This window comes from Gobio gobio (assembly GCF_949357685.1).
Source record: "Gobio gobio genome assembly, chromosome: 15".
Lineage (NCBI taxonomy): Eukaryota > Metazoa > Chordata > Actinopteri > Cypriniformes > Gobionidae > Gobio > Gobio gobio.
The window spans coordinates 39,819,784-39,837,650 of NC_137108.1; the positions used below are offsets into that span (position 1 = coordinate 39,819,784).

The 17,867-nt window shown below is 37.3% G+C and overlaps 1 protein-coding gene across 1 annotated transcript in view; it reads left to right on the forward strand.

The window, feature by feature from the left end:
- nek11 (NIMA-related kinase 11) overlaps positions 1 to 17,647 on the forward strand; it is a 111,060-nt gene extending 93,413 nt beyond the window's left edge. Inside the window, exon 16 of the mRNA XM_079836114.1 lies at positions 16,692 to 17,647. Coding sequence (XP_079692240.1) covers positions 16,692 to 16,902 — 211 coding nt within the window. The 3' untranslated portion in view covers positions 16,903 to 17,647. The remainder of the gene's footprint in view (positions 1 to 16,691) is intronic.
- The last annotated feature ends 220 nt before the right edge of the window (positions 17,648 to 17,867 follow it).

The window sequence follows — 17,867 nt, forward strand, 5'->3', positions numbered from 1 at the left end:
CTTTATTCTTGGCTTCTTGACAAATTTGTGAGTCATAATAACAGAGGGGTCTGATTGATTCTCCTTTTACCATGTCTTAAACCTTATGACTAGTATTTTTAGTGTTGTCCTTCACAAAGAAAGGGCGTGTTTATAATGCCTCTTGATTTAGTTTCTTCACAGTAGAGTTGTTTTTATTTGCAACAGTTTTGATTTTTTTTAATTTTGGGTCATTCACTAAACCTGAATATAAACATACATACTTTTTCACAAAGCTATCCAGTTAACTTTTTTTTTAACTATTTGACTATTTTTATTGACTGTTATTTGTCACTAACAAATTAAAAATGAATCATGATTCATTAGGAGTGTAATGAGACACTTAGATCAGAGACAAGACACATGATTGGGTACACGAGAACGAGATTAGATTTTAGAAGATTTTTGCACAATATATTACAAAATTCATGACTGGAAAAATAGTCTGCAGGTGCATATTGAGATGTTTTGACTAATCATCTTGTAATGAATGTCATTTCAGTTCTACGTTATATGCATTATCATATACGTTGAAAAACAACAATATACAAGCACTGCAAAAGGTTTCGCCACAAACTCAACTGTCTTCTCTCCTTTATGATTTCACACTAGTTCCTTCAGACCTTACTGTACATGAATTATGAGCTTCCAGAACTTCTGATTGAGGTTGTGTGTGACCTCCTAATTGAACTTCTTTCCACAAATGGAAAATTGAAATAAAAACACTAAACAGTATAAATGACAAAAATAAATAACAGTTTTTTCGTAGTCTTATTAAGTGCAAACAATAAATGCAACCATAATCAAAGTACTCTCTCAATATTCAAAGTGCAAACAGAGACCAAAACAGAGACCAGAGCTGAGAGCTGGTAACAACTACACAGCCCAGCCTAAGATTGCGTTGATATTGGGAAGACAGGCTATTTTATGTAGTCTAATTTGCACGTATCAGGGAGCTTGCGTTTTACTTTTGCTTCCGAATTTGCGATCGCATGTACTCTGTGTATAGGGAGTGGCGGTACTGAGAGCGCATTCTACAAGATAAGACATTTATCAGACGCTTAGGCTCTGTTGCGCAATGAATGCTCCGCCATGGTCTTTCTTGTCAGTCATCTCGTCAAGTGATCACTGTGTGCGACTCTGCAGCTTGTGTTGGAGGAGCAGAACAGACATTTACAATAGTTTACAATTATCCAACTGATTTAAATGTTTTTTTTTTTCTATTAAAAAAAAAAAAAAAACACAGTGGACAGTGGTTAGGCATAGCGGATGCATATTCTATGCTGATGTAGCGAATTAGCTCTGAGGGGAAATATTAATAATTATTCATAACTCATTATGATTATTCATTATGATTAATTATGAATATTTGAATCCGTTAAATTGATTAACTTGATGTAGCTACATTAACATTACAATCATTCAATCAGTTCGTCCTAAGGACGTTCAGTATTGATTATTCATTTAATTCTTAGAAAAGGATATTTTTCATGGCCACAGAAAAATAATTTTTTCTTTGAATTTACCTAAGCGCCTAGAGCGCATAGCACGATCGATCATTTAAGGGACAATATGTTTTCAGGCACGGAGTCAGGACCAACATATATTGTACACAAACTTTAATAACTAAATCACGGAACAAGACTATAACTAACAGTAGACATACATGACATACACAATATATACATGACAAGAGGTAAGGTTAAAGTTGTTTGAGGGAAAAGGGTCAGAACAGATTGATGAAGTTATGCAGAAAGTCTAGAACCTTTGGGAAGAACCACCTTTACTAAACTTCTTTGTCTGAACAAAGAGTTTACAGTTTTACTAACTACACAGCGATTTCTGTTTCGTACTTTACTTGCATTTAGCCTGAGCTGTAGAAGACTGTCCGAGGTGAAATCGCAGGAGAAAGTTTGTGGGTTCCGTCCGATGGCTTTGACGTGGTGATCAAGTTCTTCTGCATTGGATGAAGAAATGATGAGCTTCCGTGGTTGCTTCGAATTCATTGAGGATGAGAAAATTGCACATGGCGTGCAGAGTCTGGGCCTTCTGGTCCATGGCCTTGTGAGGCCTTTGGCTCGGTGTGGGTAGAGGCCAGCCATGTGGGCGGCCTGCGGGGCGGGAGCCCACAGACACAGCTTGTCATGTCCGTGAAGCAGGAGAAGAGAGAGAAAGGAGGGACGAGTGCCTTTCTCCCTAAGAAGTCTGCAGGAGGTCACCACCTCCTGAAGTAGACTTGACCAATGAGATTGTTGGGATTTCCAAGCGGTAAGTTCCTTTGGAGATTTTATGGCCCTTTGTTTTAAACATGAAATCACTCTATATATACTCTAAATACTCTAATGCAGTGGTCACCAACCTTTTCAAGCCAAAGATCCCTGACCTCAGCCTTGATGAAAGGCAAGATCTACCTATAGATTTTTCATGGCCGATTCAGAGGTTTTTTTTTATTTCCGAGACCATCTGCCGTTTTTTTTTCTTTATTTAAGCAAATTTATTTGTTGTTTATTTGCTCTATAACAGGCCAAACTGACCTTAAAAAAAATTGCCATTTGAAATGTGAGGCAACCACTGCATTTTAATTACGATCCAAACAAAGATACACATATGTAGCATGAGCAGTTGTTTTTTATTTAAATTATTGCATAATTTCAAGACTTAGAGTAAATGCAGAATGCTCTGACTTTAGCTTTGTGAAATTGTAACATAAGACACACCTGCACAAAACAAAAACAGATGCTAATTCACTCTCTGACAGTAGGAGGTGCTTATGGAAAACAAGCGTTTATTTGGGTACCGCTGTAAAATGCCATAGAAACTATTCTGAAGACAGTCAGTTTTGTTCAGGGATACATTCATGTAACCCCCCCTCCCCAATTCAATATCTATATTTTTCTTCCTATATTTCAAGCTTCCCAAAGAGTGATCTTGCTGGGCCTATTAGGCTGGTCCACTTCATGTGTTTTTATAGATCAGATATTTATCTGATTTATCAGAACCATTCCATTTACACTTGGCCACATAAATGTGTCTCCACAAATCTAATCTTCAACATCACGTATATGAGTTCACATCACCAACATTTTATTGATCAACAGTTAATTCAAAGACCGCGAAATGAGAGAGAGAGTGGCATAAGAACTGATCAATTAGTTTCTTTACCTTTAATGATGATGATGATTGTGTATTGAGCGTCTGCAACTTTTACTTTAATTTGCGGCCAGTTTGCTGAAGACATATTCAGCTGATCGTCTGCGGCGATGCATGCTGCAGTAGCGCTGTCAGTCATATCTAACTATAACATCGGTCGATTTGTGCTGTGCGAATTTTGAGGTTGCAGAGCATACATTTTGGGAGCATATGTAGCGATTTCGTGCCTTGATAATGTGTTTGTAACGCTCATACACAGAGAGGCCGGATAGCTGGCCTGAATGGTTGTAGCCAAGTGTAAGCAAAACTCACATATCTGATATTTCACAGGGGTTTATTATCAGCGTCGTCGATCCCACGCACACATGGGGCAGTTTGCAAAACACTCCACTAACAACAGCGTTACTGAACAGAAAATAAACAGTGCAAAGAGCAACAGAAATACACGCATACATGCGATGTTCACAGCTCGCGCTCCATCCACGAACTGCCCACTCTTCAGTGAGTGAGTGAGTGCATGCGTTCTGCCTTAAAGGAGCAGTACCTAATTCTACTTGTTACATGTTGTTAATTGTTTTTCGGTTATTTATCGGGAGCTACCGGGACAGTGATAAAGATCAACCAGTCGATCGCGATCGACGGGTTGGCGACCACTGCTCTAATGCAACAAACACATATTGCATACACATATATACACATATTGGAATCAAACGCTCTCCATTGACTTTGCATTGCGTGAAGCGGCATCCTTGTCATCTCGGACTTATAACAAAAAACAGAACAATGTCTAAAAGCGGATATGTGACAAAGTGTACAGCAAACAAGCTAAGCAAAACCCACAACCAAAAACCCAGAAGTTTTTATAAGCTATTGACCCAAAAAACGAGCGTTTAAGGACAAAAAAGTGGATACAAGCCATTGAGACAGAGCGTGACACGTTATATTACATTGAGAACTACACACACTACAGGGGAACGTTATCAGCGACAGGAAATATATAAAACTGACATTTGGATATTTGACTTAACAGTGACAACATATTTACTGCACACATAGGTATACTGAGACATACTGAGTGTCAGGATCCCAAAATGTACCCATTCTTCCTGCTGAAGCGTCACGTTTTACTGCCTTTATCCACTTTTGTCTCCTTAAACTCTCGTTTTTTTTGGGTGGACAGCTTATAAAAACTTATTTCTGTGATTTTTAGCTTGTTTGCTGTACACTTTCACATATCAGCTTTTAGACATTGTTCTGTTTTTTGTTATAAGTCCGAAATGACAAGGATGCAGCCTCCCGCAATGCAAAGTCAATGGAGAGCGTTGGATTGTTTTCCCCCCCGGTGTGGGCGTGGCCTAAATACGCTCTGTCTCTATATCGTTTTGTTTAGGAGGGTTAAGTTAACGGGGAAACGGCTGCATTTCTGCTGTTCCGTCAGCGCCCTCTGCTGTCAGAGAGTGAATGCACGTCCTTCACTAGTTCCGCCATGTGCTCGGCTCATGCAAGTTGAGTTTGTTTACATCAGTGCGCGTTCCTCTTTGACGTATTGTTCATTTTAAATGGTTGATGGGTAAAGTATTCTTAAAATGCATTCTAAAAATCAGAATAATTCGTAAGAAATAATTATTCACAGTATTTTGAAGTGCCCACGATAACAATATTGTGCATGTTCATTATTGCGGTTTATCGTATTACCGTATACCGGCACATGTCTAGTGTACATACAAGGTCCTAGGGTGCTTGTTTATTTATAGACAGTTTGTCTATAACTTGAGGCAAAAGCGTGTGTTTTACAGGCTTTGTGGCTTTTCCCTGTGGACTTTCCATGTGGCCAAATTCCTTTGGGTTCGTAAAACGTCTTATCAGCTTGGTTTCCAGGGTAACCGAGGATCCTTCTCTGTTGTGTTGGGGGAAGGTCTGTTAATAAGCACAAAGTATTTAAAACATATTTTTTAAATGTAACAGGCAACTATGTGTCTGATTTGCTTTAATCACTACACTAATTTCACCCATAAGCTCCATGGAGATTTCGCGAGATATCATCTCGACGAGAAATCTTGTCACATTATAATATCGTCACACCCCTATGAATCATATCCCAGTGGAAAACACTTTCAAGCCCCCTTCAATTGTCAGAATATTCCAAAGTTTTACTGTTTTTATTTTTGATCAAATAAATACACCCTTATCTTACCAACCCCAAACTTTTGAGCAGTAGTGTATCAGGCTGAGGCTTTTTTGCTTTTTTACATGCAAAGGTTTCCCTTTTAATTAAGACAGTGTTTGACAATGCTGTAACCTCCTCATTATAGGCCACTTTAAAATCACTCTGAATACGCATATTCAATGCAGTTTGTAAAGTAAAATAATTTGCTCTCCATTTCACCATGCTGAAGTGCTCAAACTTCCAGAGTCACAGTGAAACTCCAGGGGAGCGTGGAGAGAAGGAGACAGCAATTACCTCACGCTGAAGTGGTCAGTCGATTTAATCCCAGACTGCACATGCTCATATCCCATCCCCATTACTGCAGAGGATTGAGCAGGCTGGGGGATTGCACTCACTGAAGCCCGCTGATGCCACCACAGCCCTGCCATTCCTCCGCATCAGCAGCTGTCTGCTGCTCATCAGGCTTGACACCTGTATGATATGACTGAAAGTATGACTGGTGTCAGCCTCGAGGCATAACTTTCCCCATAGACAGTTGACACTCTCAGGTGACCTTTCATATATCACGTTAAGACCGCAAAAACAGAATAATGAGGAGTAGGGACAACAGGTTTCCTACTGGAAAACAGCACGGTTGGTTGTGTAATAGTTTGGAAAGGCCAAAGTGGTGGATCATTCTATGATACGGTTTAAATAAAAATTCTGTACTATTTTAAACATTAGATTAATATATTTTTATTGACATTTGATCAATTTGTGTCTTCGGAACACTTTTACAGTTTTGTTTGGCAATACAAGATTTCTGTTCAAGAGCGTAAAAAAGGTGCTTCATAGAAAGAGAACTGAATGCTGATATATCTAATTATGAATGTTTGATTTTTTATCAGCAGTTAAACGGTTACTGGATTTTTGCATTGTCACATTGTTAAAGTAATCATTTACCAGTGTTATTCTAGTATTATTTATATACTATTATATTTTCATTTAATATTTAATATTTAATTTAAGCTTCATTTCAATGAACATTTTTTTTTATTAGTTTTGTTTTTAGTTGTCAATATCAGCACATGCATTAACACATGAATATGATGGGACAGAAATGGCACCCATTTTGTATAATGACCCTGTAAATCCAATCTATATTCCAATTGGAGCAATTAAATCATTCACACCACATCAGTTCATCATTGCTAAATCTATATGATCCACATTCTAATTAATTCAGTATTTTTCTAACTCCATATCACTCTCTCTCTCTGTAATGACTGTAGTGATACTTTTTAGGCTCTTGGGCTCAGAATTTTGTCTGACTCAGGAAATGAGTGCACAGATGTGATATGTCATTACCAGACCCATATGGAATCTGCACCATTGACATTAATTAGAAGTTGTTCCTCCCTAAAGGCCTCCAGTCGTCTGGGAAGGTTGGATGGCCCCTGGATGTTGCCTGTGAGGATTTGATTTGCTTTAATTCAGGAACAAGAGAAAAAATGTGAAAACAACAAGTGTACAAATTCTATTGTGGATCTGGTCATTGCAAGTCTCCCTACAGGCCAGATGTACTCGCGGCAAATTTTTTCTTCATTTTGAGAGTAAAAAGAAGATTGAAATATGTGACCAGTGTTATACTGTTAGCGAACATCCCGACACCGCCCACACTGATGGAGGGGTGTTGAGGTGAATATGTAAATATGTGCTGCACACGCTTTCCTCAATAATAATAAAGCATCCAATGACAATAACAGCAGTTAAGAAAGCATCTGTTCATAATGATGTGAATATGTTTGCACAAGCTTTGTAATCATCTGAAATGCTGCACGCCCTACCACCAACAGAAGATAGTTTGAACTTGCGTAGTCAGTACGGGGAAAGGAACATAAGGGTGTATTAATTATGTAAGATATGAAAGTAGTAAACCATCCCTTACGAAAAAAGTAGTTTACTTCAAGTTTATTTTATGAAGTCTACCTAGGTAATGTTCAAGTATATTTTTAAGTATAATTTATGTAGTAAGTATACTAATATCAATGTGTACTAGGCAGTGATGCCAGTAACGTGTTACTCTAATCTGACTACTTTTTTCCAGTAACGAGTAATCTAACACGTTACTATTTCCAAACTAGTAATCAGATTAAAGTAATTTATCCAAGTCACTGTGAGTTCATATTTTTGTAATTTTTTAATAGTAAAAATATATATTTTTGCTTTCTTCTTGCATCTCGGGGGGAGTATTTATGTTAAGTGAAGTCAAGAAAGACTGTCTTTAATACATTTTTTATTAAAAATAAAAAAAATTTTTTTTTTTTTTTCAGGAAATATTTTTAAAAATGTCAGGAGATACATTTTTGAACGTTACTGTTAAAAATGCACTTCCAATAAAGTGAGTGTTGGGAAAATTTTTGTAATTTTTATGTTGAGGCGGCAGGGGTGTTGTCTGCAACTGCTGAATGTAACTAATAAAGTAACTTGTAATCTAACTTAGTTACTTTTAAAATCAAATAATCTGTAAAGTAACTAAATTACTTTTTAAAGGAGTAATCAGTAATCAGATTACTTTTTCAAAGTAACTGTGGAACACTGGTACTAGTAGGAAACTTGTTAGTGTACTATTTCAATACTGCTTAGAACTAAATTGGCCTACTTTTAGTATATAAAAGTATACGTTTAAGTGTACTATAAATGTAACAGTCAACTTTAAGTGCATAACTACATTTCTCATTTGTACTGTAAAACTACTAGTTTAGTATACTTGTAAGTTTTCTTTAAGTGAACATAACATTATACTTATAGTTTACTTTTTATAAATTATTTTTGAACTTTCAGTATACTACTAAGTTCAAATGTAGGTATTAATTTTTTATACTTGAAATATATCTTTAACTAATTTTAAAAACATTTTACTATAGCTTTGTGCATCCTTTTTTTCAGCACTTCAATGTGGGTAAGTTTCATAAAGAAAGGCAACATTTTAAACAAAAAGCTGAGAAAATCGCATTTTTGTCAAAGACTACGTCTTGATTAGATTCAGAACGATGATCAAAACACAGATGGAGTAGATCGAGTCCATCAACAACCCCAAAGCTTCACAGTCCATTCCTCTTCATGGACATTTCATTCAGTCACATTAGGCAGTTTTTTTATTTGCATGCTGTTTAATGTTGATGATCGCGTTATTTTACATTGGTGTGAGAAATCTTCTATCACTTATTTCAGCTTCTTCCTCTCCTGTATTTTGATCAGAAGATTCTGTACTAGAAGATGTGTCATAGCGCCCCCTACCATATAACAGTGAAAACATGGATAGCTGGAAAATTCAGTCAATGGTAGTGAAAGTATAAAGTACATTTTGAGTAAATTCCTATGTACACTATCAGTGGACTAGCCTGTTTTTGTATCAGCTGTTTTCTATCAATATTCTAATCAATATTTTCAAACAATGTAAGTTTTATAAGACTGTATGTAAAACTATGTAAAAAAAAAAAAAAAAAAAATTAATAGGCTACTCAATCAAAAGATTAAACACAATTACAAGCCACCTATACTTTGAATACTTAATTATACTTGTAAGTATATCTTGATGAAAAGATTGAGTACATGTAAAGGCCAAATATACTTAAACCTTTCTGTCAGTATAAGTCAAGTATACTTAAGTGCAATTTTAAGTTTATTTCTGAGAAGTACATAAAGTATAGAAAATGTGGACTGAAAGTATACTTTCTTATTTTTAGTTTAAAAGAAGTATAATAATAGAACACTTGAATAAAATAATTTTTCGTAAGGGATGGCAAGCCTTAAAAACTAGGGCAAGTATTTTAAATGATACACAATGCGATGGAAGTGATGTGAGCTGAGTTTTAAACTAGTTGCAAGCGATTAAGGGCTTTAGTGGGTCGGCTACAAAACAAAAGGTTACAATAGTCCAGATGCGGGGTTATGAAAACATAACAATTTCGCCATCTTTAAGATTTAGCCAAAGTCGTATTTGGACAATGTTGATTTAGGGCCTACTAACAGGGTTTCTGTTTTGTCACTATTCAGTTTTAAGAAGTTTTGTGCCATCCATATTTTGAGATCTTGTAGAGAGGAAGTGAAGGAAAAACAGTATTGGGCTGAAAGGTAAGATAGATTTGTGTATCATCAGTGTAACTGTGGAAATTTAGACCATAACGCTGGATGATCTGACCAAGAGGAAGCTTATAGATTAGAAATAGAAGTGGACCAAGTACGGATCCTTGAGGTACACCACGGAAGAAAGTGAGAGGACGAGATTTGTGTTTAATAATGCTAAATAAATTGATGAGGCAAGGAGGTCATTCACTACTCTTAAAAGAGCAGTCTCTGTTCTGTGGAGAGGACGAAAATCAGACTGAAATCGTTCATGCAGATTGTGTTTATCCAAATGAGACTGTGTGGCGACCACCTTTTCTAATACTTTAGACAGAAAGGGAAGGTTAGAAATTGGCCTGAAGTCAGTGTGTTCATATTTTTACTTGTGAGTGTCTGGCCTCGACGGACTGAACATAAGAAATGAACGGAAAAGATTTCCATGTCAAAGAAGCACACACCTGCATATACGTAATTCACCCTTCGCCACAAGTTTGATTGACAGACGATCTGACCAATCATATCGCCAAATCTGCCGTTTTGTCCGTCAAAGCAGTCAGGAGAGTTAGTAGATTAACGTCGGTGGACTTTAACTTGGAAAAAAACGGTGTATACTGAAGTCTTTCCGCGGTTGAAACAACATTTCTTGTTCATTCATGTTTATTTGATGCTTATCAATTAACTAGAAGGAAGAGATGATCGGTTCACAAGCAGCTTTAACTGTAGCGCTACAACAATCACGACACATTAAAGAGCCACAAAACTGTTGAGACTTTGTTCCAAATCAAAAGTAACTTGCTCTGTCATGTCTGTCGGTGTGTTGTCAGTGTCCTCTTTGCTCTGCAATGTATTTTCTCTAAGTGAGAACGTGTGTGATGTGAGAGCGCCATGGCTTGTCAGACATAGCAACAGTAACTAAAGGGGGCGGGTCTTTGCGAAAGGTCAATTACCACGGACAGATGGTTCAAAGGTGTTTACAAGCCGGCACAAACTTTTCCAAAAAGTTCACTTTGACATGCAGAGATATGCAGATATGAACTACCAACTGCAAAAATGCATTCATTGCATAGAATGACTCACAAACACTTTTGGTCATTTTCCACTTATGCTTTATTCAATGGCACATGCCTCTCAACACTCACTCCTTACTTTTAGCCCATGCCTCCACCTACCTGCTCCATCCTGTTCTTCTCCTCTAATCTCATTTGTCACCACTGATCTTGTATCAGACAGTTCACTCTGCCTCTTTAATATTCAAAGAGGAAAAGTTGTTCCCTTAGACACCGTCATTCATGAATAATCAATTCATGAATGCTGTCTTACATTCAAAGTAGTTAATTTCTTTAATGATGCCCTTCTTTGTCCTGTTTTGCTTCTGTTTGTTTTGAAGTCTTGTATTTATATTATCACTCATGAGGGAGCCTGTACTTCTTGGTAATGTCCTTTGCATCAAAGTTAAGGCACAAACCAAACTTTGGTAAAAAATAATAATATGCTCTTAAATTATATTTCAATCAACAAGGGATGTCGTTTCCATTAAAATGTTTTTATCTGTAATAATTCATATTTCATTGATGGTGCATTTTTCTTCTCATGGGTATAAGGAGAAACATTAATTATTTTTATTTGAAAAGTACCATATAGGCATTATACAGTTTGAGTTGACTTGTTTTCATAAATAATGTTTTTTGAGCCTGTTAGACCTGAACATCTGCAAATTTGTTTTATTCCCATATTCCTTGAATGGTAGGTGTTTTTTTTTCTTGTTTTAAAAACACTGCAGAGACCACGCATTTTCTGATTTATTTCATTATACTGCCAGCATAACAGTATGAGTGAAAAGTTTAATTGAAAAGTATTTTGTATATCTGTGTATATTTATATGCTATCGCATTTTTAGTTTTTAAAATTTTCACAATCATTAAACACAATCATATTGTTTTTTATTTAAATGTAGTTTTAAATCCCATTTTGAAATGTATTTAGACTTTTGAACCCCAATGTATTTAGGAGAGTATAATTTAAATGAATTTTCAGTATGCCTTATATAGATAGTTTGCTACTACATATCAAAATGTTAAGCTTAGTGTGGGTTCATCCATTATGATAGTTTGGTCAAACTGATCATTGTATCTTGTGTAGATATTTTATGCTTTCATGATTTATCTGTCATGTTATGCCCTTGGTTGCTCATCTCCAAAACAACCCCACTATTTATATATTTCTTTGTAAGTGCTTAGCTGAATCTAGATGATAGAAATCTATCATTGTACTTGTTAAAATTTGTTAACCTGTTGAGAGATACATTTTTTTGTATTTGAAAAGCCTGATCAATGTCAAAGTTCTTTATACTTTTATACTGACAAGACTGCTTTTGTGAGTTTTACCAATAACACCAAGCCAGTATAGACTGAGATGGTTTGTACAGTACTTGACTTTACAAAGGGGCTAGAATGAAAAGTGATAGCATATATAGGGCCCAATGAAATCCGTTTTATTTTTTCCCAAATTCCGTTTTATTTTTTCCCAAATTCCGTTTTTTCCGTTTTATTTTTTCCCAAATTCCGTTTTTTCCATTTTAATTTTTGCTAATTCCTTTTTTTTCCGTTTTAATTTTTGGGAATTCAGTTTTTTTTACCCTTAACTGTTATTTTAGTCCTAAAAAGAGTGTGTTTTTAATGTTAATATAATAGAACATAAAACATAAAATAGGAATGACCTTAAATTTATTGAGGTAACAAACATCACATTTACTTTTCAGGACAAATACTGCAACATAACACTGCACTCTAAGCACTTCAAGTCACAACTAAATATCAGTGCTGTGAATTGATAATAAAAAAAAACGAATTAATCGCATTTTTTCTGTAAATAATCATGATTAATTGCAATTAAAAACATTGGAATTTTTTATATTTTGATATTGTAATAATTTCAGTTACTCTCCAAATTAATTTAGAAACAATTTAAAGACAGCATATTTTAAATGTTTGTTGTAATGGCATCTTTTTATGAATGAAGGCCAGTATCACTGATATTAATGTCTATATGAAACATTGATGACGTTACATTAAAGTATAACTGAAAGCTACCAATTGCAACATTTATTAGGCTTTAAAAAATAACTATTAATTAAATTAAACTTAAAACAATCTTTACATAAACCCATTATAATAAATGTTATATTTACCTGTGGCCTTCCCTGTCAGACACAGAAATTGAATAAAGTTATCAACTTTCTTAACTGCATAAATAATAAGTGAAATATAGATGAATCGTCATTAAAGCTACAATCTTCTGTTCCCGTTGTTCTTTGAACATTAATGACAGACATTATCAGTGCTACTGTCACTTTAAGATCTACCTCAGCCAAACATGATGTGGATTAGACACGCTTCTCATTTTCTCTCAAGTTCATTTAAGGCATTATTTTCCATACAGTACATTAAAGTGCATTAAAAATAAGGCAAAATACAGCAAGCACTCCCTGCGAGGGAACTGCTCGACTCGGTACTGAGGGCTTAGCGTTGAGTTTCTTAACTTTTACGCTGACGAAAGCAGAGCCGTGGAGAGCCGCTTTGCCATACTTTCATTGTTTTGAAGGGGGAGCTGAAATGACAGGAGGGGTTGTGTTGCCCAGATTTGCTTCCCCCGGTCTGCATTTTCCCAAGACATACGTTCTTCTCCCACACAAAATCGCCTTTCCATTCCAAATATGTCAAATTCCGGGAAATTCCGCGTTAACAATAGATTCCGCGTTAATATGCCAATTCCGCGATTCCGTCCGTGATTCGGTGATCACGGAAATCATAGGGCCCTACATATAATAATTCATTCAAAATGATGGTCACATTTGTCCTCGTGTACTAAAGATGCTGCTCCTGTATTTTTTTTTTTTTTTTCAACTGCCACAAAAAGAAAGACACTGTATCATCTGGACCCCTTGTGTTTCTTTTAATTGGGTGTTTTAGGGGGATATCGTTCATCTCTTCCAGCTGTCTCTTTCATTCCTTATTCTTTTTTACATCCTCTACCTGATGACATTTCTTTGGCTTTTGGGTACTAAGTGAAACTAACCGAAATCTTGTAAGGTTGAACCCTCTCAGTTGATAAACCTCTGAGCTACTGCGGCCAGCAATCCATCATTTACTCTGAGCTTTTCACACTTTGAGTCACAAATGTTACATTGTCCAGAAGAATGAAGTGTCCTGTCTTGCAAAGTCCAAATCAATTTAGTTCTTTAGAACAGAGGAAGCCTGGTTTCAGTGGTTCTATCCCTCATAAGAATGACAATCCCTGATATTACCAAGATGAAATTAATTACCTTTTCTTCTGTTATCTGACCTTCACTGTTGAGCTCATTTTCTGGGACCATTACTACCCTCCTGTCTCTTCGATCAAGACTATATTTTTTTTAAGAAAGAAATGAACATTTCAATCTTTACTATAACTGCTTAACACTTTATATACTTTTTATAACTGCACAACAGCAACTCCTAAATCATTCACACATCTCACTCTTATGCTAAATGGACATATTCACAAAGGCTTTACTTATTTTTAACTCTGCTTGATGGAAAAGGAAAGACATTCTATTTTTGGTCTGCCAGCTGTTGACATTTCACCTTATGCATGGTGTTGTGTGTGTGTGTAGTGTGTGTGAGTGAGAGTGTGAGAGAGGGGCAATTCTGCTCTTACTGATGGGTCCAGAGGTGCCAGTAGAGATCACACTGACATTGAGACAAGAAAGTTCACGGTGCCTGCTCACATACCCAACACCTGTCAGGGGGGCGTTTTTACAAGAGGTCCTGCTTGGATGCATCCACTGTTGTCCCACAGACTTGAGAGACTGAATGCTGTAGAATATCAGGCATAACATTATGACCTAATATTGTGTTGGTCAGCCCAAAACAGCTCTGACCTGTCGAGGCATGGACTCCACTAGACCCCTGAAGGTGTGCTGTGGTATTTGGCAACAAAATGTTAGCAGCAGATCCATTAAGTCCTGTAAGTTGTGAGGTGGAGTTGTTTGTTCTGCACATCCAACAGATGATCGATTGGATTGAGATCTGGGGAATTTGGAGGCCAAGTCAACACCTAAAACCTGTTGTCGTGCTCCTCAAACCATTCCTGAACCATTTTTGCTTTGTGGCAGGCGCATTATCCAGCTGAAAAGAGACCACAGCCACCAGGGAATACCGTTTCCATGAAAGGTTGTACAAGGTCTGCAACAATTCTTAGGTAGGTGGTACGTGTCAAAGTAACATCCACATGGATGGCAGGACCCAAGGTTTCCCAGGAGAACATTGCCCAAAGCTTCACAATGCCTCCGCCAGCTTGCCTTCTTCCCATAGTGCATCCTGGTGCCATGTGTTCCCCAGGTAAGCGACGCAGACGCACCTGGCATCCACGTGATGTAAAAGAAAACGTGATTTATCAGACCAGGCCACCATCTTCCATTGCTCCATGGTAGAGGGCTGCATTGGGATTGAGTCCCGCCGGGTCCCGCGGGACCCAACGTAAATCTCGCGGGAGCGGGCGGTTTGAATTTTGCTGCGGGCGGGAATGGGCGGCTAAAAAAAACACAGCGGGAATCGGCGGGATAGGGAGGTTGCCTAACCACATGATGGAGAAGATGTCAATAGATGATGTAGAAAAGAACCTCAAACGAGGTATTTACAGCACAAAAGCTAAACAAGGAAAGTCTGACATTTGGAGAAGTTTCTCAATTGTTTTGGTAGGCAAAATCATGCGGTATAACGTTATATGTATCCACATATTGCGCAGCTGGCAAATACATAGCTACTTGATCATACCTCACCAAAAACGCTCAGCACTCCCTGCAGGTCAAGTTGACTGTTTGGTGTCTTTGACAAACAATACATAGAAGTTTAGTGAGTGGAAATGGATTGTTTCTAAATGTCCGTTTGCTATTTTGTGTTCACATTACGTTCTTTTGAAGCATGTTTTCTCAGGTTTCCTTTCAGTCGAATTGGGATCTGTTTTTTGTTTCTCAATCTGTTTTTCTGTTTTCTGTTTTGCAAAGCAGTCTATTTTTATGTGCAAAGTTTTTGATAAAAACGAAATTATATTTGAATGTATTTGTCTTTTTTTTTTTTCACATGCAGGCCAGGGAAACGAAACAAACAACCCCATGAATCTCTTTAATAATATCAATACAAATACGTGTTTTTTTTTTTCCTGCGGGACGGGAGAAGACACAAAATCAATGCATCTCTATTATTGTGCGGGAATAAATTCTCAGAGTTTTGCGGGTGCGGGCGGGAGTGGACATACATATTGCGGGAGCGGGCGGGAGTGTAACACATACGTTGCGGGAGCGGGCGGTAATGGTCAGAAATTCGGCGGGTGCGGGCGGGAGCGGGATGAGGAAAACAGTCCCGCGCAGGGCTCTACTCCATGGTCCAGTTCTGATGCTCACATGCCCACTGTTGGTGCTTTTGGCAGTGGACAGGGGTCAGCATGGGCACCTTGACTGGTCTTGCGACTATGCAGCCCCATACTCAATAAACTGCAATACACTGTGTATTCTGACACCTTTTTATCAGAACCAGCATTAACTTTTTGAGCAATTTGAGCTACTGTAGCTCGTCTGTTTGATCTGACCACACGGGCCAGCCTTCGCTCCCCACATGCATCAATGAGCCTTGGCCGCCCATGACCCTGTTGCCGGTTCACCACTGTTCCTTCCTTGGACCACTTTTGATACTGACCACTGCAGGCCGGGAACACTCCACTAGAGCTGCAGTTTTGGAGATGCTCTGACCCAGCCGTCTACACTCTAAAAATTGCTGGGTTAAAACAACCCAATTGCTGGGTTAAAACAACCCAATTGCTGGGTTAGTCCATTTTCAACCCAACTTGGGTTATTGTTAACCCAGCATTTTTTAGAGTCTAGCCTTCACAATTTGGTCCTTGTCAAACTTGCTCAAATCCTTACTCTTGCCCATTTGTCCTGCTTCTAACACATCTACTTTGAGGACAAAATGTTCACTTGCTGCCTAATATATCCACCCACAAACAGGTGCCGGGATGAAGAGATAATCAGTGTTATTCACTTCACCTGTCAGTGGTCATAATGTTATGCCTTGTCAGTGTATGTAGAACAAGAAAAGAAATCCAGAAAGCTATTTTGAAAGAATGTATTTGCATTTTACTTTTAAGGCTTCATAAATGTGAACTGGATTATTTTAATATTCATTCCAATTGTAATTTTAATTGGGTCTTCTAGGTCGGTGTGTCAGAGGCTAGGAGAGGAGGTGTTCCTGAAGGTCTATGACTACCTGAAGCAGGCCAGACATAGGCAGGAGAGTGAGGAGAGCATCAGACAGGCTCTGATCCAGCTGGTGGAGAAGCCCAGTGATTGCTTTGAAGTAGATCAACTTCTTTATTATGAAGAGCTGCTCCTGGCTGCACAAGAAAACACTGTAAGATACCAATGAAGCAGACACGCACACTCACAGATGTTACCTGTCAAAAACTATATAGATCAATTTATGTACTTTAAAGATCTGCCTGTGATGCAATTTCATATTGTGAGAGCACCACAATCAACAACAAATGGAGTGAAATACTTTGTTAGGGTTGTGCAAATTCAGAATTTAGAATTTAATTGGAATGGATGACGGGTTTTACTAAATTGCAATTCAAAGAAATTCACACAACAGAGACATTTCATTAGTCCAAATGCATCAAGTTTTGTGAGACAACATAAAAGTTACATCATTAATTTTGAAAAATGATCCTTATTTATTCTCTGATATGGCGTTTCCTGATTGTTTAGACACACAGTCAGTGTATATACACAGTACACACACATTTCTATAGGTAACATTTTCGAAAATGGAAATTCCCACAACAACTATGTTGTGTGTTTATAGGTAAATGGCTAAAAGAATGAAAGTAAAAATGAATTATTAAAAACTTCCCTTCCTTTAAACTCTAATTGCAATTCTTTACAAATAAATTCTGATAGCACACAAACCTGATATTTGTGATGTGGGATGCGTTCATTTTATATTTCAAAGAGCTTATCTTTATATAGCTTATTTCATACTTGTACATATAAATCAAGATTTGCATAGCTTATTTAAAGTTAAATTATGGTTTTGGAATATATACTGTACTATACTTAGTTTGGAGATTCTGTACAAAAAAAATAAAGCTTTTTTTACTGCGTTCAGATGTAAATATATGTGGATGTTTTTTTATTTGCTGCTTCATGTGATGTACACTATATTGGTGAAAGTATTGGGACAATACCCCTCCAACTCCAATTGAATTCAGGTGTTCCAATCACTTCCATGGCGTATAAAATCAAGCACCTAGGCATGCAGACGCTTGGGTTGCTCACAGGAGCTCAGTGAATTCTCATTGTCGTCCCTTGAGCAATAAGTCCATTCATGAA